This window comes from Amyelois transitella, chromosome 12 (genome assembly GCF_032362555.1).
Source record: "Amyelois transitella isolate CPQ chromosome 12, ilAmyTran1.1, whole genome shotgun sequence".
NCBI lineage: Eukaryota > Metazoa > Arthropoda > Insecta > Lepidoptera > Pyralidae > Amyelois > Amyelois transitella.
This window is the reverse complement of record NC_083515.1, coordinates 4,243,613-4,265,454: the sequence shown is the minus strand read 5'-3', so window position 1 is coordinate 4,265,454 and position 21,842 is coordinate 4,243,613. Positions and strand designations below refer to the sequence as shown.

The 21,842-nt window shown below is 33.8% G+C and overlaps 1 protein-coding gene across 3 annotated transcripts in view; it reads left to right on the top strand.

Annotated features, from left to right (window-relative positions):
• Positions 1-21,842, top strand: part of LOC106141179 (uncharacterized) — a 32,953-nt gene that overhangs the window by 3,879 nt on the left and 7,232 nt on the right. For all 3 annotated transcript variants that reach the window (XM_060946956.1, XM_060946954.1, XM_060946955.1), the window contains exons 5-30: positions 213-391; positions 6,606-6,683; positions 7,517-7,624; positions 7,999-8,140; positions 8,215-8,357; positions 8,820-8,993; positions 9,481-9,708; positions 10,954-11,055; positions 11,646-11,807; positions 12,313-12,414; positions 12,897-12,988; positions 13,368-13,485; positions 14,501-14,620; positions 15,087-15,185; positions 15,486-15,593; positions 15,968-16,063; positions 16,576-16,664; positions 17,596-17,719; positions 17,893-18,087; positions 18,289-18,348; positions 18,568-18,802; positions 19,072-19,125; positions 19,304-19,455; positions 19,993-20,112; positions 20,747-20,962; positions 21,622-21,696. In XM_060946956.1, the coding sequence (XP_060802939.1) occupies positions 213-391; positions 6,606-6,683; positions 7,517-7,624; positions 7,999-8,140; positions 8,215-8,357; positions 8,820-8,993; positions 9,481-9,708; positions 10,954-11,055; positions 11,646-11,807; positions 12,313-12,414; positions 12,897-12,988; positions 13,368-13,485; positions 14,501-14,620; positions 15,087-15,185; positions 15,486-15,593; positions 15,968-16,063; positions 16,576-16,664; positions 17,596-17,719; positions 17,893-18,087; positions 18,289-18,348; positions 18,568-18,802; positions 19,072-19,125; positions 19,304-19,455; positions 19,993-20,112; positions 20,747-20,962; positions 21,622-21,696 (3,371 nt within the window). The remainder of the gene's footprint in view (positions 1-212; positions 392-6,605; positions 6,684-7,516; positions 7,625-7,998; positions 8,141-8,214; positions 8,358-8,819; positions 8,994-9,480; positions 9,709-10,953; positions 11,056-11,645; positions 11,808-12,312; positions 12,415-12,896; positions 12,989-13,367; positions 13,486-14,500; positions 14,621-15,086; positions 15,186-15,485; positions 15,594-15,967; positions 16,064-16,575; positions 16,665-17,595; positions 17,720-17,892; positions 18,088-18,288; positions 18,349-18,567; positions 18,803-19,071; positions 19,126-19,303; positions 19,456-19,992; positions 20,113-20,746; positions 20,963-21,621; positions 21,697-21,842) is intronic.

The following is a 21,842-nucleotide window of genomic DNA, read 5'->3' as shown; positions in this document are numbered from 1 at the left end:
GGGTTTTTTATAAAAAAAAAGATATCTTGTCTATATTCCGTACGGGGTAGACAGTGCCAACAGTCTCGAGAAGACTCCAACTACCTTAAGCTTAAAAATTGAATTATGATTCAGATATTATTAAGAAAGTTGCTTACATTTGGAAATTAGATGACAATAGACTAAGTTCGGAAGATAGGTATTGTACCTCTTTACAATACAATTATTCACAGACGAGGCATTCCTTCGTCAAATTTCTCTATTGATGAAGCATGAATTGTTTCTGGCGGGTCAACACATTTGGAGCCAGAACGTGGTGAAAATGGGAATGATTTGCATCAAGCGAGGAGTCATAGAGATGCTGTCGGATGAGGACGACGAGAGTCCCATTATAGCTTTCAAAGAAGGAACTGTTAGTATCTTTTTTAAGTTTTTTGTAAAATAAATTTTATATTTAGTTATGCAGTTCATATTTTGTACTTTATTCGATTTATCAATCCATATTATCCAATCACTGGTCATTATACAACCGATCCACATATAATCACGTATATATTTCCTTTATATATTTTAGTAGTTAACACAAACGCTCCTTGGGACAGGTAAAATAAGTTTGGCACTGTATACACATTTGCATCTGAATTTAAAGTAGTTTTGGCTCTTAAAAGACTAAATTAAAATTCAGTTCCTCACCAAACTACCAAGAGTCGCGTTTTTATTAAATATAGCATAAAAATTTAATAAAAAGAGTGCAGATGTTGTAGTGAGCCAACGAACACCTGCACCGTAATATGGTTTTTATTGTCTAACTTTATAGTTGGGAGAATCCGCAGCAGAGCTATAAAAATTACGATTATTATGTTTCACAGCTTCATTCTTTGCGATTTATTGTTTACATGTTGTAGTATCGCTTCGAACCACTAGCCCTGCACGTATGTTGAAAGACATTTTTTTTTTTTTTTTTTTTTTTTTTTTGTCTACCGTCCATTTTTCCGTTTCCCCACCCGAGCCCAGGTTGTCGGTGCGCGCCATTGCTTGTTCATTCTTCGTTTTCGTGCTCAGGCCTTCGCACGTCTCCCGAGTCCGCGAAACTAATTTAATATTTGATTAATTTAATAATAATTTAATTAATTAAATTTATTAACATGAAGAGAAAAATGAATACTAACGAGGAAGAAAAAATTAAGAAGAAAATTGCCAAGTTGCAAAATAAATTGGCAAAAAATAAACCAAGACGTCGAGTGATATCCTCTTCAGACACCGACAGCGAATTTGAAGGTTAGTAATTAATTTTCAATTGTACTAAATTCATTTAAAGTGATGCGAGCTGCCTTTGGGGCTACCTCTGTCACGGTTTATTATGTGATGCGAGCTGCCTGTGGGGCTACCTCTGTCACGGTTTATTATGTGATGCGAGCTGCCTGTGGGGCTACCTCTGTCACGGTTTATTATGTGATGCGAGCTGCCTGTGGGGCTACCTCTGTCACGGTTTATTATGTGATGCGAGTTGCTTGTGGGGCTATCTCTGTCACGTTTTCCCTATGTGTGATGCGAGCCGCCTTTGGGGCTACCTCTGTCACGGTTTTCAAAAAAAAAAAAAAAAACACGTCCTTTACCTCATCGAGAATAAAAACGTCCAATCACTGTTTTACAGATATTAATCTCAATAGACGTACCGAGAGATCCATATCTCCAAATTTACCCTCGACCCCTGATGGTCCATCTATAGTACCAAGTTCTCGGACAGCATCGCCCATTCTACCCTCAACAAGAATAGTGCCACAAATTACACAAATTCAAACGAGTTCGGTAGAACCTCGAGATCCTTTAGCGGCCGATGCTTTCGAGCCACTAGATGAGGATATTTTGGGTATATTTGGCGAGGCACCTAAAGAAGAGGTGGCCCTTGGTAAGCCTATTCATCGCGATATTGCTAGCAGATGGAACGATATACTGGCAAAAGGCTTAACAAAGGAAATCAAAAATAACCTTATTCAAGGTCACCTCACTCCTAGTAATTGCGAACTTTTAATAGCACCAGCTCTCAACCAGGAGGTAAAAGCAGCTCTGCCGGAGGGACTGGTAAAGAGAGATATGGCTATATTGCAAAGGCAAAAGGACGTTGGGGTAGCTATTTCTGCATTGGCTACAGCAACAGAATTGGTTATTTCCAACGTCAATGCGGAGTCCAAACAAAGCATTTTAAAACCAATAAGTGATGCATGTCGTATTTTATGCGACATACATCACTCGCAAACCAGACTAAGACGAAATTACGTCATAAATTCTATTAATACTGAAATGAAGGAAACATTGCTGGAAACGTCCCGAGACAAATATTTGTTTGGAGAAAACCTGACAGATAAATTAAAAACTGCAAAAACCATACAACGGTCTGGTGAAACATTAAAAAATAACAATAAAACAATTTTCAATAAGAACAATTTCAGATTAAGAAACAAAAACAATTTAAACTCCAAGCCTCAACACCGCAAGACATTGGACAAGACATCCACCACCAGTTGGAGAACCCCGTCATCGTCGCAGGGAGCACCGCGAGGCAGCACTCGCAGGACGACGACGGACCGCTACGCGGATCGCAACACGGATCGCTCGCGCTCTTCGAGAAACCAGCGGAAGAGATAAATTCTGAGGTACCGTACGCTGGTAGATTAAAATCATTTGTTACTAATTGGAAAAGAATAACAAAAGATCCAAATATATTATCTTGGGTGCAAGGTTATAAGATACCTTTCCATTCTAATCCAGATGATCGTATTGGGTATCCCTACCCGACAACAAACAAAGATCACAAAGATTTTACTAACTGCATCAGCCATTTACTTAATATTCAGGCAATTTCCCCATGTAATCCAAAAAAAGGTCAATTCTTATCTAGTATATTTCTTGTTCCAAAACCTGATGGTAATAAAAGATTTATATTAAATTTAAAACGCTTAAATAAGTTTATCAATACATCGCATTTTAAGATGGAAGATTATCGCACAGCATCAAAATTAGTTACTCAAAATTGTTATATGACTACAATCGATTTAAAAGATGCGTATTTTTTAATACCAATTCACAAATCTTCCCGAAAATATTTACGTTTTGAATTTGACGGTCAACTTTACGAATTTAACTGCCTACCCTTCGGCTTGTGTACCGCACCTTATGTTTTTACAAAATTATTAAAACCAGTAATGGAATTCTTGCGATCTCACAATATGACTTCTGTCATATATTTGGACGACATACTTTGTATAGAAAGCAATTTTCAAGAGTGTGTAAATAACACACAAATGACCAAAAATTTACTAGAAAATTTAGGTTTTATCATAAATTTTGAAAAATGCTCATTACTTCCTCTTACTCAATGTAGATTTTTAGGGTTTTTATTCAATTCTGAAAATATGTCAATGTCATTGCCAGAAGACAAAAAACAAAAAATTAAAAACAAACTAATTAAAAATTTAAATATTAAAATGAGTAGTTTACGTGACCTTGCAAAATTAATTGGCCTACTAATATCGGCTTGCCCGGCCATTAAGTACTCGTGGCTTTATGTAAAAGAATTAGAACGATACAAATATTCCTGTTTACTAAATAATCCATCCTATGAACAAACTGTACAAATAAATAACGTAATAAAAAAAGATCTACAGTGGTGGCTAGATCATGTTGATAAGGGTTTTACGTCATTAAAATCGAATCGCTATGATATTGAAATATTTTCTGACGCCTCTAACACAGGTTGGGGTGCATATTGTAGTGATAATAAAAGTTATGGTCACTGGAAAGATGATGAAAAACGCTGCCACATTAATGAGCTAGAATTAAAAGCTGCATTTCTCTCACTTAAATGTTTTGCAAAAAACTTGTATAATAAAAGAATATTATTAAGATTAGATAATGTAACGGCTATTTCTTGCATAAACAAAATGGGCAGTATTCAGTTTACACATTTAAATAATTTAACTAAAGAAATTTGGACATGGTGCGAAAATCGTAAATTAACCTTATTCGCATCTTATATACACACTAAAGAAAATTATAACGCTGACTATTTATCACGCAAAAAAAAATGCAGGATACTGAGTGGGAATTAAATGAAGCGGCATTTAATCGTATTACAAGTAATTTAGGTAGTCCAGAAATAGATTTATTTGCTAGTCGTTGTAATGCAAAATGTTCTTTGTATGTAGCATGGAAAAACGACCCTGAAGCTTGGGCTATTGACGCGTTTACAATTCCATGGACCACCATGTTCTTTTATGCCTTTCCACCTTTCGCTCTGATAACAAAAATAATGCAAAAAATCATTGAGGATAAAGCAGAAGGAATAGTCGTAGTCCCTCATTGGCCAACACAACCATGGTTTCCTGTGTTTAAAAAACTAGCTATATCGAATCTAATTTATTTTGACCCTGATGTTAACCTACTTCAATCTCCTTTCAGGTCGAACCACAATTTACACAAAACACTGAAATTAGTTGCAGGGATATTATCCGGCAAACATTACTGAATAAGTCATTTTCCCATCACGCTGTTGATATTATGTTAGCATCTATATCTGGTAATACATACAAACAATATAATTGTGGTATTCAAGCTTGGTTAAAATACTGCAACATTAATTGTTTAAACCCAAGCAAATGTTCAGTGTCACATATAATTAACTTCCTTACTGAAATTTATAATAAAGGAGCCAATTACGGGACCCTTAATTCTCACAAATCTGCAATATCTTTTCTGATTGGAGAACCTATAGATGATCATAGTATAAAAAGATTCATGAAAGGAGTTTTTAGACTAAGACCTACAAAACCAAAATATAACTTTACATGGGACCCACAATTGGTCTTAAACTATCTAGCCCAACAATGGCCCAACGAAAATCTCAGTTTAAAAACTCTTTCTATGAAAACCATCACTTTACTAGCATTAGTAACTGCACATCGTGTACAGACATTATCATTAATAAAAATAGTCAATATTACTTCATTTGAAAATCAAATAATTATTAAAATACCGGATTTGATAAAAACTTCTAGACCTGATGGCTTTCAGCCGCTACTTAAGTTACCATTTTTTGATTTACGGCCAGAAATATGTCCTGCAAGGTGTTTACAGGCATACTTAAACAAAACATTAGGTATCAGGAACAGCGATGTATTATTTATTAGTTATAAAAAGCCACATTCAAAACTAAGCTCTCAAAGATTAAGTCATTGGATAAAAGAAACACTTCGCCAAAGTGGTATTGATACTTCCTTTTTTACTGCCCATAGTACTCGCCATGCGTCTACATCAACCGCGAATAGATTAGGAATTAGTTTAGATACCATTCGCCGAACAGCTGGCTGGAGTGATTCCTCGTCAGTATTTGCCAAACATTATAACAGAGATATCATTGCTAATGATCAATTTGCAAATTGTATACTTTCTTCATCATGCAACCAGAAAAATTAAAATTAATTATTAAAAACTAATAATAATAAAAAAAAAAAAAAAAAAAATGATTTTGTATGAATATTTACAAAAAATATTAAAGAATAATTATACTTACCATATATTTTATTTTACATTTTTAATCTCTGAACATCTACAACATGTAAACAATAAATCGCAAAGAATGAAGCTGTGAAACATAATTAATGATCAAACGAACTTACCTGAAGTGAAGTTCGATCACAATTATGTGAGCAGCTTCATTCGACGCGATTTAGATATCACCCTTCCCTAGAATTAATAAATTCATCCCACCCCAATAACAGCTATAGTGTTATAAAAATGTAAAATAATTGGGCTTTAAACTAAATGAACAAGCAATGGCGCGCACCGACAACCTGGGCTCGGGTGGGGAAACGGAAAAATGGACGGTAGACAAAAAAAAAAAAAAAAAATGTCTTTCAACATACGTGCAGGGCTAGTGGTTCGAAGCGATACTACAACATGTAAACAATAAATCGCGTCGAATGAAGCTGCTCACATAATTGTGATCGAACTTCACTTCAGGTAAGTTCGTTTGATCATTAATTTTTTTTCATACATTCAAATAACCCTTGTTGGGTAGACAGAGCCAACAGTCTTGAAAAGAATAGGCCACGTTCAGCTGTTTGGCTTAAAGATAAAGTCCATCATATCCAGATCCAAATAGTGACAGGTTGCTAGTGCCTAAAAGAAAAAACTCGAATATAAAAGCCTCTTAGTCGCTATTAACGACATCCATGACAAAAAAATGGAGTGGTCTTATTCTTTTTTCTATTGGTTCCCCGGAACCACACGGCATTATTTTTTCATACCTATATTTATAGCACGTTTTGTAGATACGCCATAGAATTTCAAATATTGAACAAAATGAATATATTTAAGGAGCTGCACTGAATATTTGTGACAAAATATCTATAAGTTGCTCGTGCCCCGAACTGAAAAATAAACATGGACATTTTTAAACTAAAAAATAAAAAATTTTGATATTATAATAATTTAAATTTCTTTGCAAAACCAAATTTAAAGTTCGCGAGAGATAGCTGGGTTTGAGAATTGATCTTTCCACTTTTATATCAATCTACGATCTCGTAAAAAACAAGACATGAATATGAAAATATTCGTAAAAATTTTAGGTGCTGGGCGAGCTGAGTTTATTCTTCTCCATCCCGTCAAAGGTTACGGTAAAAGCGGCTACTTACGTGGAGATCCAGGCGAGTGCCATTAAATATATTAAAAAGAATTCGGCAAGAGTGAGTACAAACCACGCTTTTGGGATTCCGTATAATCGGAAGAGGTCTGAGGAAAATTTCTGTGCATGGCCAAGTTTTAACTTTTAAATCTTGCTGTTTAGGTATTGAAAGAATGTTAATATAAATCAAGGAACCTCAACAAGGTTCTGATTAAACTGATTCACACAGGCTAGTGTATTCACAAAAGTTCTTCTCTATTTTATCTGTTAATCTGGGGAATAGAGTAAGGACGATTGCCATACGTTCATGAACAACCCCGCATATACAATTTGTAAGCAACTCGTTACTTCTAAGGATGCAACCGCGAAGACCCTCAAATTATGATGATGACATTTGATGAATAAGTAAGATTCAGTTATGCACATCTTTTATCCTCCTGTTATCTATCAACTCTGACCATTCTATTATTATTATCAGTTTGTTATATCAAATTAATGTGCCGTGTGGTTCCCGGCACCAATACAAAAAAGAATAGGACCACTCCACCGCTTTCCCATGGATGTCTAAAAGGCGACTAAGGGGTAGGCCTATTAACTTGGGATTCTTCTTTTAGGCGATGGGCTAGCAACCTGTCACTATTTGAATCTCAATCCTATCTTAAAGCCAAATAGCTGAACGTGGTCTATCAGTCTTTACAAGATTGTAGGATCTGTCTACCCCGCAAGGGATATAGACGTGATTATATGTATGTATGTAATTAATTTATTTCAATTTCAGGTTTTAATTTTGCATAAATGTTCGGAACTCTAAAAAGTGATATTGCGATATGAAATGAATTTTAATATCCATTGCAGGTATTGCGTCGGACGGATTTCATGCGAGTGGCAGAAGAGCATCCTACTATGTTGACGTATGTAAGGAACAAAATTATGGAGAGGTTGCGGAAATCGAGGCAAAGGCAGGTAGGTTACATAATATGTGGAGATCAAATTTTGTGTAAGATAAAATTATTTTAATAAAGAAGGTTTATTCTTCTGTCTTGACCATTTTAAGCAGGGTCCGACTTTCTTTTTCTCTCTTACTGTGTTGTAGCAAATGAAAAAAATGATTCAATAATGATTTTCCCGTAAATATAGTTTCTACTTCCACGCATTTTAACTGTTCAGTTTGTAGAATTGCAGGATGATTTTTTATTATAAATTGTTTTTCTAAATTAAGGTTATTAAGTATCATAAATAGCAGACTATACATATATTTTCATGAACAAATTTAATTATAGGTAGTTACTAAGTTAGTAGTAGTTTATCCATTTAATAATCCGGGTCTGAATTTCTAGGAAGCAATAGAGGAATACGACAAAGGAGATTCAAGACTGATTCGAACTCGTTACAGACCTATGAAAGTGCTTAAAGACAATTTGGCTGGCATCGAAGAAGAAGACCCAACATTCGTAGACGATTCTCACATGTATTACAAAGGTATTAAAGCACAATTTAGTTTAAAATTTCATTGTTGGGCTGTAACAGATACCAATTTGTATAATTTGTTATAGATGAGAATAATGTGCGGCAGCCGAAATTCACCGCAGAATATTTGGAATTATATCAAATGTCTAGTAAAGTTACAACTATCGATTCGCCCAAAATATGTTTAAAGGCCAATTTTCCATGGATATTGCAACCGAATACAGCTTTTGTATGTGCTATTAAATATATACTATTGTAACTTATGTACATTTTTAATCGGTTATTGTATTTTAAAAACATTTTGCAATAACAATTTATAAGCAAAGGTAAGGCTATATATTTTCGAATCAGTCCTTATATCTTTGTTAAATAATAATTTATATCGCAAATTAAAACAATAAATTAAATGCCAGAGTTATGGACGTGAGTAAATTTGCAATTCATTAATTTGCTTTATGGTCAAGTAAAATTGGTAGTTAGTTTGTTTGCGTCAATGAACAATTTATCCAATTTCAATTATGTTGGAATTGATAAAAGTATAACAATGTTTGCATACAAAATTCTACATGCTAACCAATCTTACTTGCAAAGGACGAGATGATGTATAACCACATTTTGATATAAATTCAGTAATGTTTTACAATAGTTCATAATGGAATAATAATAAATTTAGTAATATTTACATTTTCAGACTCACATGTTCGATGTTGCGCATTTCCTTATGGTTTTATACTTGTGTGCCTTCTCCCCATACTATGCCTTGCAAACACAAAGAACAGAATTTGAAATCGCCTTCAGCACTCTTGTTGTGGCTGGGCTGTTACTTAATCTTTATATTCAGCTTACCACGGCTATTATTGAGAAGGTACGAACTATTTGGTAAATATAATATTTGTAGTGACTAGGTTTGTATTAGGTCTAGCTTGAATTTGAAAATGTGTTTTCAATTTATTCCATGTTTTTGGTGAAAGGTTACCATAACGCTAACCCTAATACAATTGATGAATTCGAAATAAGGCATTGAAAAGATCACAATACACACATAGATCTTTCTCATGCAAAAGTAACTTTGGCCTGTGTGGTGCAGCGGAAGTGCGCTTGTCTGTGACACCAGAGTTCCCGGGTTCAAATGCCGGCTAGGGTATGATGAGAAACGAACTTTCTCTGATTGGCCTGTGTCATGGATGTTTATCGAATAATTAAAAAAAAAAGTATTTTATTAGAAAATATAGTATCGTTGAGTTAGTATCTCGTAACACAAGTCTCGAACTTACTTCGAGACTAACTCAATCTGTGTAATTTATCCCGTATATAATTATTTATTTATTTCTTATAAAAATGTGCAATTTTAGAACATCAAAAAAGAAACAGTAAGGGAGATAGCAGAGGTCAAAATGTCGTCAGTAGGGTTCTACCTGGACGTTTTGTCAGTATTCCCGCTGTACATCTTCTCCGACACCTTCGACCCCAGTCACAAGTCAGTCATCGGTCAAGTGGTCAAACTGTTCCCGATGCTTCAAGTGTGGCACATTTGGGACTACTGCTGCAAATGGATGAAAAATTTTAATACTCATCTTAAGGTAAATTAGAGCATTTCAAGTGAAGTTAAAAATATTTTACTGTTAGAATACGTGTTTTAGATGTTCCCATATTTTGTACGTTAGTGTTTTATTCAGTATAAAACTTGTACTACTGGTGAACTGAAAGTTTATAGGAATTCATTGCCAGTCCACTTGTCAGTCAGGGTTGTATACAAAGTTATGAAATATTGATAAAATACGAGTGTTTTTATACAATGCATTTTTGTCTAACTTTCCAGCCAAGTGAAGAATTGTATGTCGTTTACCTTATTAACTGTCTAAGTTACTAAATCTAGCTCGTAGGTAATTACTTGGAGTTCGGTCCGTGATATTCAACAGGTTTTGGTAATTTAATCAGGATTGCCAGCCTTGGTATCGCTCTAATACCTATCTCTGAGATTATGTAGGTCATCCTAAATTGAGTTGGCTTTGTCTTTGAGCCATCGATTTATAACGATGGTTTATTAAAGTCCTTGATTAAGGAAGCTAGAATTTACGGCTATCATATTTCGTAAGCATTTTTTAGGAAAATTATATATTTTTTGAGTAGGCTTCTAGTGTAGGTATTATTTACAAGCCTAATTTATAAGCAAAGCCTATTGAAATCCTACTACTATTATAAAGGCGAAAGTTTGTATGGATGTATGGATGTTTGTTACTCTTTCACGCAAAAACTACTGAACCGATTACCATGAAATTTGGTATGTAGGTAGCTGAAGACCCAGAATAACACATAGGCTACTTTTTATCCCAGAGTTCCCGCGGGATTGATAGGGTTTCCATGCGGACGAAGTCGCGGGCGGCCTCTAGTATAAAAATATTTTAATAGGCTTTGCTTATGCAAATAATATCCTACTACTATTATAAAGGCGAAAGTTTGTATGGATGTTTGTTACTCTTTCACGCAAAAACTACTGAACCGATTACCATGAAATTTGGTATGTAGGTAGCTGAAGACCCAGAATAACACATAGGCTACTTTTTATCCCAGAGTTCCCGCGGGATTGATAGGGTTTCCATGCGGACGAAGTCGCGGGCGGCCTCTAGTTATTTATATTTCAATAGGCTTTGCTTATGCTTATTTATTTAAATAAGTATTGTCTGGATTATTCGTAATTGTGTAGCTCATTAAATAAATAATAAACAGAATTAATGGTCTGTAGCACTTATTATAATTATGTGCTAATGCTTAGTTGACCTCCCCTAGAATATTATGAAATTACTATTGCTTTCTTTTTATTTCAGCTCCTAGTATTAGTGAAGCACAGTTTGTTATTCATAATTTGTTGCTACTGGGCCGGGTGTTTATTATATCTGTACGCTTGTCCAAGAAAATTATGTTACGAGGTAAGACAAATTCTCGTAATTGTAAACATCCGAAAACAGATCCCCGAAGAAAGAGACGAGGTTTTCAACCGGGAACATGGAAAGATGAGAGGGAGTAGCAAAATGTAATAAATACATACATTCATAAAATCAGGCCTTTTCCGGAGGGGTAGCAGAAACTACATCTTTCCACTTGCCACGATCTCTGCATACTTCTTTTGCTTCAAAACTCTCTTCATGCAAGCTTGGCGGTAATCGGGTAATCTTGACCTGACCTTTTGCTAGGTCATCAAAATATAATGAACATACAAATCAATACCTATTGTTCTACCCTCGCTCTTAGTGTAAGTCCCGGTTCTTGTTATATCTTACAAGCGAACGGGGTCTTATTTCCGGAACCGCGTCTAATGTTTGGCTCTCGGTTACATCTTGACCACGATACTGAATTGGGTGAGTCAGGTTTTTAGTACTCAAATTAATTTATTTATAAGAAAAATATATGAACCTTAGATGGATAGGTGATTTACTCACGCCAAATTATCAGCGTTAACGTTTTAACCTCCAAGTGATTAACAGTCAATGTCCTGAAAATATTAAAACCCTGTTTCTAGAAATCGTGGATGTCCCAGCTGATATACTGGGAGACGAAAGTGTTTATGACCAACAACGCCCGGCACGAGCGACCGATGGTGTCCGCCTTCGCGTTCGGCACCTCGGTCTTCACTCTCACTGGCTCCTCGGACCTAGCTCCTGGTGTACGGGACTTGCTCATAGTGTGTGCTTTATTTTTCTATTTAAATTCATCATTCATATGTATTAATATGTATAATAAATATTATATTAATTATATTAATAGATAGATAGATAAAACTCTTAATTGCACCATAAAAGTAAAACATACGAAACAACACAAAGCAGATATGGATGGTACAAAGGCGGACTTATCGCTAAAGCAATCTCTTCCAGTCAACCTTTGGGTGGTTGGTTATTTATAATATATATTAATACATATGTGTATTATAAATGGTAAAGTTTGTCACGTTTTCACTGAACATATATTAATGTAATTTTATAACCGCATGGTTAACCTAAATGAAATTTAATTTTTTTATATTCATAGGAGTTGCGGGTAAAATTAAGTTTTATGAAATTTTCATCTCAAAATATATATTTTAGGATAAGGTTGAATTTTTGACAAAACAAAATTCAATATTTTTGTTTATTTGAATCAAAAATTTAAATTACAGTCCGGTCAAGCACAGTATATTCTATTTGCAGGTCGTTATAATGTTTACTATAGGAGGCTTCATATATTGCTTCTACACTGCCAAAATTTGTAGCATTTACGTGCTTGAAACCAGAAGGAAATTGAAATTCAAGGTAAGGTATACACTGTCGCTGTAAAATCCACTTCTCCTTCATTATTTTCTGAATCTTCCGAAATATATAACAAACTTGCATTAATATTAATTATATAAATTTAATAATTTTCACTTGGAAGACCGAGCAAAGCGCTCGTGCAAACGAAACTGCTGGTTAATTTTGAACACATAAATCTGAATAATTATAGTCTTGCGTTATATTTACACTATCTATGAATCTCATATCCATGATTTATACATAACGTAGCTAAATATGACCTTCGGGTCTTTATCGTTAACGAGATTTAACCTACAGTTAGGTTAAATCTCGTTAACGATAAATACGTGATATATAATCTTGGTTAATAAACTTGGGATTCTTCTTTGGCTCTATCCACCCCGTAAGAGTATTATATACGTGATATATGTGTGTTTATGACATACCATTTTAACAATCATTTTCTTTGCAAAACTCAAAGTTTTACAAAAAAAAAATTGCAGGGATCCATGACTGAGCTGTTCTACTTTCTAACAGTAAATCATGTCAGTGGCAAGATAAAGGCGAGAGTAAAGAAATTTTTCGGTGTCCAGTGGTAAGAATATATTTACCTTAGTCATTTACTCTTCTTTTGTTTTTGTCTTACTTACGTTCTTTCACCTTCACCATACTGTATTCTCTAAAGGTTCAAACATATAATTTACTACTATTAGTCTAGATGGTACCTATTTTAATTTATTTAATTATATTACCTAAACTACCATGATGTTTTACTTCATTATTAACATATTTATAAGCAACAGACATACAATAAAAGAAGATATAGGTATTTTATGAAATTGTTGGAATGATTATACAGGTCGTATAGACAATCTGCCCATACCGTAACAGACCACGATGATCGAAAGTTTATTTTATTATAATGTTTAAACTGAAACATAGGATATTCCGATCGGTTTTTAATATGCCACCAGGTATTACAACAACTCTGTATCAACGAAAGAGATATTCAAAGACATGTCCACGAACATTCAGCAAGAGGTGCTTTCTGTAGAAATGGTGGAGACGTTGCTGTATTGCCCAATTTTTCAGGTAAAATATAATAGTTTAAGTTACCTTTTTCAGTATATTTTTAGGATACCAGGTAAGTATAATAGTTTAAATTACTTTATTCAGTATTTTTTAAGGATACGTCATGGATAACGCAACGTGCACGAAGAAGGCGTTTGGTTGTTTGAGTCATGATAAAATGTAACCCATAGAAATCTGAATAAGTGAATTCAGATTCTTAGTGTAGGGTGTTATGGATTAAATACCTAAGTCATGAATTCACATGAGCACCTTTGAAATAACTACTCAATAAGAAATTTTAAAAGTATTTTTTCATGTATTTCCTTTTGACGGTTTTTACACACAAAAACTGAAAAGAAGGGTATTCGAAGATTCAAAGATATTTCAGAATTTAAATGGATTTGGCTGAATTTATAGTGCACATTTACAATTATTAACGTATTTTATTTTTGTTAAGTCCTGATATCATATCATTAAAACATACTCTGTAATCATGTCTATATCCCTCGCGTGATAGAAAGATCTAACTGTCTTTTATTTATTTATTGCCTATAAAAGGAATCATTAACCAAATTAATTTGATTAAAATACGCATCAGTGTAATGCAGTTATTTTGCGTTGCCTATCAACATCAGGTACCGGGATGTTGGAGAATCATTATTCAGAATTAATGAACATTTTATATAAGAAATATTTTCTATACCTAGCTGTTAAAATAAAGTGAAGTCTCTTTTGGTAAAATAAATTTTAGTAATTACTTTCATTTCACTCCATTTCCTTGATGTTATATTTAAAGTAAAAAAATTGATAAGTGATTAAAAATTAGATTGTTATGCTTAATTTTCGCTTAGTTATTGTTAGTATTTTAATTCTTTAGTCGTCTTTTACCAGCTGAAAATTGTGATGACGTAGTCCTTTATCTCTGGTTCTTCATGTTATGTTCATATGATCACGTCTATATCCGTTACGTTAAAGGCAACGTTCAGCTATTGTATTATGTCATTCCTTGTATTTATATGTAATTAAATATTCCCAGGGTTGTAACCGCGATTTTCTGCAGACCGTCACAGCTAACTCCCGGACTATAGTGTTGCCTGACAACGAAGTGGTGCAACATGCTGCTGATATTGGACGCGACATGTATATCTTACAGAAGGTATCTAATAGGAAACGAAACGGTTGGAGCTTATAACTAAATTATGAAATAGGAAATTTGTCTTATGAGAAATTCTTTCGCATGTTAGATTTCCAGAATTATCTTTTACGGTGATTAAATAAATGTGTAAGGGGCGTAGAAGATACTCCATCGAAATTTTGTGGGCTCAACCAAGTGTAAACTACTTAGTTGTACTTGCGAAAACTAAATCTACTTTTGAACTTTAGCGTTGCAGTTCGAATCGCTTATAATTCAACAAACTTTTCTGAATATAAATTAAATAACATATGTCTTTACAAAGCACAAACTAAGAGCCTTGTAGATAAGAAAACAGTTAAAAGTTTGAGAGTAATATTTTTTAGTCTCATTAGAAAATAAATCAGCTATTTATCTGCGTATTTTTAAATAAGAGTACTTTACCGTAAAATATATACTTACTCATAATTGTTATAAAAAAATATTTCAGGGCCATTGTAATTTGCTTAGTAACAATGGAAAAGTTGAAAAGTCAATTGGACCCGGGTGTCATTTTGGAGACGTTGAAATGCTTTTCGGATTGCCTAAAGTAAGTTCTCAAATAGTAAAATTAGGCAGTGAAATTTATGATGATTATTAAAATATTATAAAAAGCTCCTGCCTTCTGTTAAATCGGTGATTTAAGCTTATTTTTTAATTATCTATTTTTTTTTTAATTTTTTATTATTAAACTTCGCTACTTTGCCTTTGGATCTCAATTTTGTATCAAAACTGCTCAATTCGAATAAAACTCTTATACAATATCATAGCCAAGTCTACACGTCGCGGATTCTAAACGCATCCATACTCTTGTATTATCACAAGAATAAGACAAAATTTAATTTCGCAGGTGTACACAGTCATGACAACAACAAATTGCATATTACTGCACGTGGAATACAGAACATTGGTGCAATGCTGGGGCACATTCCCTGATATTAGTCATCCCATTATCACGGTGATTCATGCATTTAATATAACACTACCAGACGTCTCTAATGCATAGTGTAACTTAATATTAAAATGGGACTTGATAAGTTGCGCGCTGTGACAGTTGAAAGTTGTTTTAGTCCAGGAAAAGCGCGAAAGTACTATCTTGAAAAATTTTTAAAACGAAGTTATTTCTTTTTGTAAAATGTACATGGTTACACAAATTCTAAGTACCATCTGGAAATGATCTAGTTTTAAGACTTCTGTCGGATGATTTCTTGAATGATGAAATAAGGAGATGATGAATATATTTGTTTTTCACTCTTACAGCTTAACCTTGATAGATATGTGCATAAGATTGATGAAATAAATATAAACAAATGCTTCCTTTTTGTATTGTAGGTAATCGAAGACCCAGAGATACAGGAAAGAGCTAAATGTTATGAAGAGGCCAAACCGTTGAGTGGTAGACTGGACTCGAAAACAAACAGAATAGCGGTAACATTGATAACTTATTATCTACTAGTTCGTCAAGTTCCAGATAATGTTTTTTGTTCTCTACGTGACATATATTCTATTTTAGTAACTAGTAACTGTTGTTTTGGATCTATAAGTGTCTTTACCGCTGTAACATTACCAATCTCCACTACTAACTCATAAAGTATTAGTTTATTAAAAACTTCCATATAGCATGCTATTGCTATTTGGCTGATGATTTCGAATAAAGAACTTAACATTTAACTAAAAAAATCTATATTATACTCGAAGCCTAAAAAGTATAGGCTGTTTGGACCTCATTTAATTAATCATGGAGTCACTAAAAAATAACCACCAGAATCAGTTCCGCGATTGAACTGTAAGTGCTTATCAGACAGACAGCGATTTAACCGTAAAAGTGTAACGGACACATAATATTTATGATATGAAGATTAGAAATATCGATACTTTCGATATTTTAGATATCATCAGTGAGATTAATCTGTAGATAAAACATTAACTTATTATTGTAGCAAGAGATAAAGGAAAGTTTCGTGTTTATGTCGGACCGCGGCGGGAGAGAGCAGTATCTGAGCGCTTTCGAAGGTCTAGGGGTCATGAGGTGGGTCACATATTCGAATGTTAGTTCTTCGTGAGTAGTAATTAAGTTTAGATATTGTTACGGTTTGTAGGCAGTTGGAGATGTTACTCAAAGCATATAATAAACCATCACGATTGAAGTATTATCAAATAGATTTTTCCGGGAGCAGTTCCCGGTTTACCATATATTTAACTATTTCCTTATAAAATGTCATTCCAATCCGGTCTTCAGTTTAGTCGTGAAAAAGTGTAGACAGACTTTCGCATTGTATAGTACAGATTTTCTTTAAAAACAAAAAAAAGATAGGAAAATAAATTCGACAGAACTTAAAAGTTGTTCGAATAAAATATCATTAATTAAACATGAGGAAAGCCTACTGCATTTTTTTATTAAAAATCGTAAGGAAATTATCCCTCAGGATATATTTTACTTGGGATTTTGGTTTCCGTAATTGAGTTGTCAGAATATTAGCCCGTAATAGATGGGAAGCACGTAACCTTACCATTACGAAAAAGAAAATTGGATATAAGAAAATTGGCTTAGATGATCATAAATTGTAAAGTTGACGTTTCTTCTCTCTTACGTCCTGGTCTTACAAGTAAAATTTGCTTTTAAAGCACTTATTTCACTTTCATTTTTGCGTTCAAATAAAATAAAAGGTATGCGTGCTTGTTACAAAAGATTTATTATAAGAGCGAAAACCGAATATTTTTTTAAAGAATATAATGCCCTAAAATAGTAGCAATTTCAATATGATTAGTTAATAAGGTTTCTTAACTCATGTGAATTTAATAAGTAATCCTATGAAACTCATTTGTTAACGGGAAATACATTTAATATTGACAACAAGTTTCTAAAACATATTTATATATTTATTATATTTATATTCATATAAATTTAATAAAAAAGGGTGTGTATGTCAATGATCATAATTTTGTTGTTTTGCTTTAAGATATCTGAAATACTTGTTTCTACCTGGTTGTATTACCCCACACGGAATTTTCCTGAAGACGTGGTGCTCACTACGTTTTATCTTTGCCTGGTACTACGTTACCATTATTCCTTACAATATGGCTGTAAGTATATGCTATGTGATCATTATTTTTTGTAACAATCTTTAATTATCCACTAGAGAGATATTTCTCTAACTCTCATTACCTTTTCTAATAAGTAATGAAGATTAATTCAAAGAGAGCATTAATATTCATCTAAATATTTTTCACAAAGATAAATATATTATTCTTTACAGACAAAACAACACATTCACCAGGGCGTATTCTACTACACTGATATATTTCTATACTTCGACGTCGTAGTGATGGCTTACGTCGCTTACTACAATGAAAACTCTGTATTGGTCACTCATCCCCTACTAACGGTCTCCCGATATTTGAAACACGCGTTTTTACTCGACGCCGTCAGCATTTTTCCGTTTGAACAATTGGTAATGGTTTTTTTTTATTTCCGAACCGAAACGTACTCGACTGCACTTTTCTATTCGCTTCATGTATTCCGCAGTACTTTTATTTCCGTTCCTTTGTAAAATGGAATATGTTTTACATTTACGTGGTAATATTAACAACATTTTCATGAATAGTTATTCGAATGAGCATGGGATCCGATTACTAATTGCTTCATTTTGCAGGTTCGGATAGTGAATGAGAACAATAATTTAGACATGTTTAGACTGAATAGAATGTTATTGGTAAGTTTCATAATTTGTTAACATCAAATAGACCAAAGTAATTGTAATATGTGTTGGTGGACACATATTACAATCTAATTGTCTGTAACCTTTTGACATTTAAGTTTTCAGTTTAATTAAACGCCACGATTCCACCTTTTTCAATTATAGATAATAAGATTAAAGATTATTATATAATTTTTTTACGTATACTATACGTCAAAAATATTCTTTTTCTAGCTAACTAGAATAACCGGTGCCTTCACGTACTGGGAAAGTGATATAATGCAGGTCAACTTCGCAGTAGTGCTGATGAAGTTCCTCCCCATAGCGGTCACCTTCGTCAACCTCGCCACAGCTTGTCTGTTCGTCAACTCTTGTTCTGACCCACGAATGCAAACGAATTCCACCACCAATTATGTTATGGTGGTATGTTCGAGAATAATTAATACACCAGCCAGGCCTGAGCAAAAATGTAAGCGTTTATTCAAATGTTAAATATGTACTGTGATTGATGGATTCGTGCGAATATTTAAAAAATTAGGGTAATAGACATGTGTTAAAGGTAGAAATGGTTCTCTATTCTCTGTTAAACAAATATTTGTGTAAATAAGAATACAATTAAATAAAACATTATGTACATAAGTCTGAATTTGAAAAATAATTCAAGAGTAACCTTTAAAATTTTATCATACGATACCTAGTATACGAGTGTACGAAGATGGATCTTTTTTTCATTTGCAGTTGCAGTCACTGAATACGCATATACATTTTTCTGGGCCTTTCAAATATTTGTCGGTAAGTACATACGATAAAAATGTATGAAAACTTTGCTCCTAGTCATAATAATGCTTGATCGAAGTATCTAATTAAAATAATATTTACTAACTAATACGAGTAGATTTTATATTTCAGAAATAATATTGTATAAGAAGCCAATAATATTTTTTAATATATGAACTAACGATGTTATCAGGATGCGGCTGTACCCCGGTGAATGTGTCAAACAACGTGGAGGTCTGGCTAACCATGGTTCTTCAAATAGTTGGCTGCCTGTACTTCGCCTTCATGTTCGGCTATGTCTCATCCACACGTTCTGCTTCCACGCACGCCTTGCTCGAACATTCAGTTAGTACATACATAGTTTTTATGCCGTATGTAGTAGAGCCAACAGTTTCGAAAGAACTGAAAGGCCAGGTTCAGCTGTATTGATTAGCAACAGGTTGCTAGCTCAACGTCTTAAAGAAGAATCCCAGACCTATAAGGTCTGGGATTCTTCTGGGATAACTATGGTTCAAAAGTTGTAACTAAAATATCTCATAAGTACTTCAACTGGTTAGCTTTGCAATATTTATTGATTGCTAGAAGTCGCAAATATCTACATATGCCATTACTTTATAAAATTTGATTAACTAGGCCAGGCCACAACATCATTAAAAATAATGAAAACGCAATCCAAACAACAACCTATATCTAACCAATATACCACACGTAAAATTCCTGTGATCCAATGATAAACAAGGCTTTACCGTAAAACGAGCACATAAATGGATACTAAAACAACTTTCATATGAGAACACCTGAGGCGGAACTGCAAATGCCATTAAAAATATCGCACACCATAATTAGGTTAGTTTTCATGACGTTGCCGTGTGTTTTATATAGGAAAAAACAAAAGATTTGGCGAACTTTTTGTACCAAGAGAATGTGGATCCGACGCTGACGGCGAGAACTCTGAAATATTTCGAATACGTGTGGAAGAGGACGAATGGCAGCAACGCTCAGGTTTGCTTGTTTGAATAACTTTTCGTTCCGTCCATTTTTATTATGTTTTATCTGTGGAGCTTTTTATAGCGCCGACGAACCCGACACTGCATTTCTCACAATCAAAAAGATGAACGTATTTTAAATAAAAATTTAAATAAAAGGAAGCGCTTTCATGCTTATGAATTAAAAAATAAAATGCATAAGGTTTTGCAACTTTGACTTATGAAGTAAAATGAATATTTTGATTTATTACATTATCACTTTCTCTGGAATCAAAATCTACAATAAATGTTCTTAATTCCTTTTTTAATTTTTTAATTGTCTCTATGCTCTCTGTGCTTTTTCGTTACTGCTTTAATCAAAGATACATACTTAAATTTCAAGACATCGAAGAGTGCAATTTAAGTGACCTTATAACACGAAACGGAACTCAGGAACGTTGAAATATAACTTTCTCCCCACTCACTTCGGATAATCTTACGAGTACAGGTAGAGGGAAGATGACATAAGTCTTATCAGCATTCATTATTCCTTGTCGTATAAAACAACTTAAATTGCACCCTATGGTGTGTTCATGAGGTTCCTTATCCTGCAACTAGTAAGTAGGACTAGACATGTGTGAGGTGGATATGAAATTCTTAATATTCTTCAGCAAATCTGCCGCCGTCTCCATTCTGCGCTGATGGAAGATACTTTGGTCTTTATGTACGAGAAGGCTTTGAGAGAAGTGCCGCTCTTCGGGAAGGTGGAACGGTCTTTCATCAGGGTCTTTACGCAACATCTGGATGAAATGTACTTCCTCAAAGGAGAAACTGTCGTACAGTGCTTGGACGTGCAAAAGTATATTTACATAATATATAGGGGCAAGGTTAGTTAATACTTTTTTGAATGTACCATATGATTTAACTCATTTTATTTGCCAAGCAAATTCTTCTTATCCTTCTTTCTTCTAAACTAATATTATAAAAGGGAAAGTATATGTGTGTGTTCGGAAGAGCGAATTTTTATGCAAATGTTAAAATTAATAGAGATTGAAGGCTGCTCTTTCAAGCGATACCTCAAATTTTCTTTTTTATTTAAAACACGTTTCTTTACGCAAATAAAACCTATAAACACCCCCTCAGATACACATTCGCAGTCTAAGAATATGTATCTGAATGGGCTATTTCTATGCTACGGCCTTCATAACTGAATCTGTTGAACCGCGATTCCCACCATGACGGACAAGGCATTGTTTTAAGATTCCACCTCATAGCAACCTGCCTATTCCTTTACACATATAAAACAGGCACGACAAGCTTATAACACCTGCTCTTTTAGTCAAGGTTGTATTTTGTGTCTTTACAATACTTAAAATAATTTCAATACTAATCTGGGGTCAAGTCTGTTAAAATTATTGAAGGTCGATATTTGTCATTTTGTTTTCAAATAACATCATTCAAACTACATAAAAATGTTATAAATAATTGCATGTGTTTTAAAAATACTGTTTTCTTTTCATGGTATATTAATTTCATGATTTTAAAGGTGGATGTCTTGACATCATACAATGAAATGATAACATGTATGGGACCTGGAGGCATGTTTGGCAACTTTAGTGGGGTAAGTGACGTAGTAAAACTTTTACACTGCGTTTGATTATGTAAGGAATTTTTCTCTTTATCTGCAAGAAGACTGAAGAGAAAGATGAGGATAAGGGTTGATTGGCAGGGAATGACTTTAGCGTTAAGTGCATTTTTGTAGCTTAA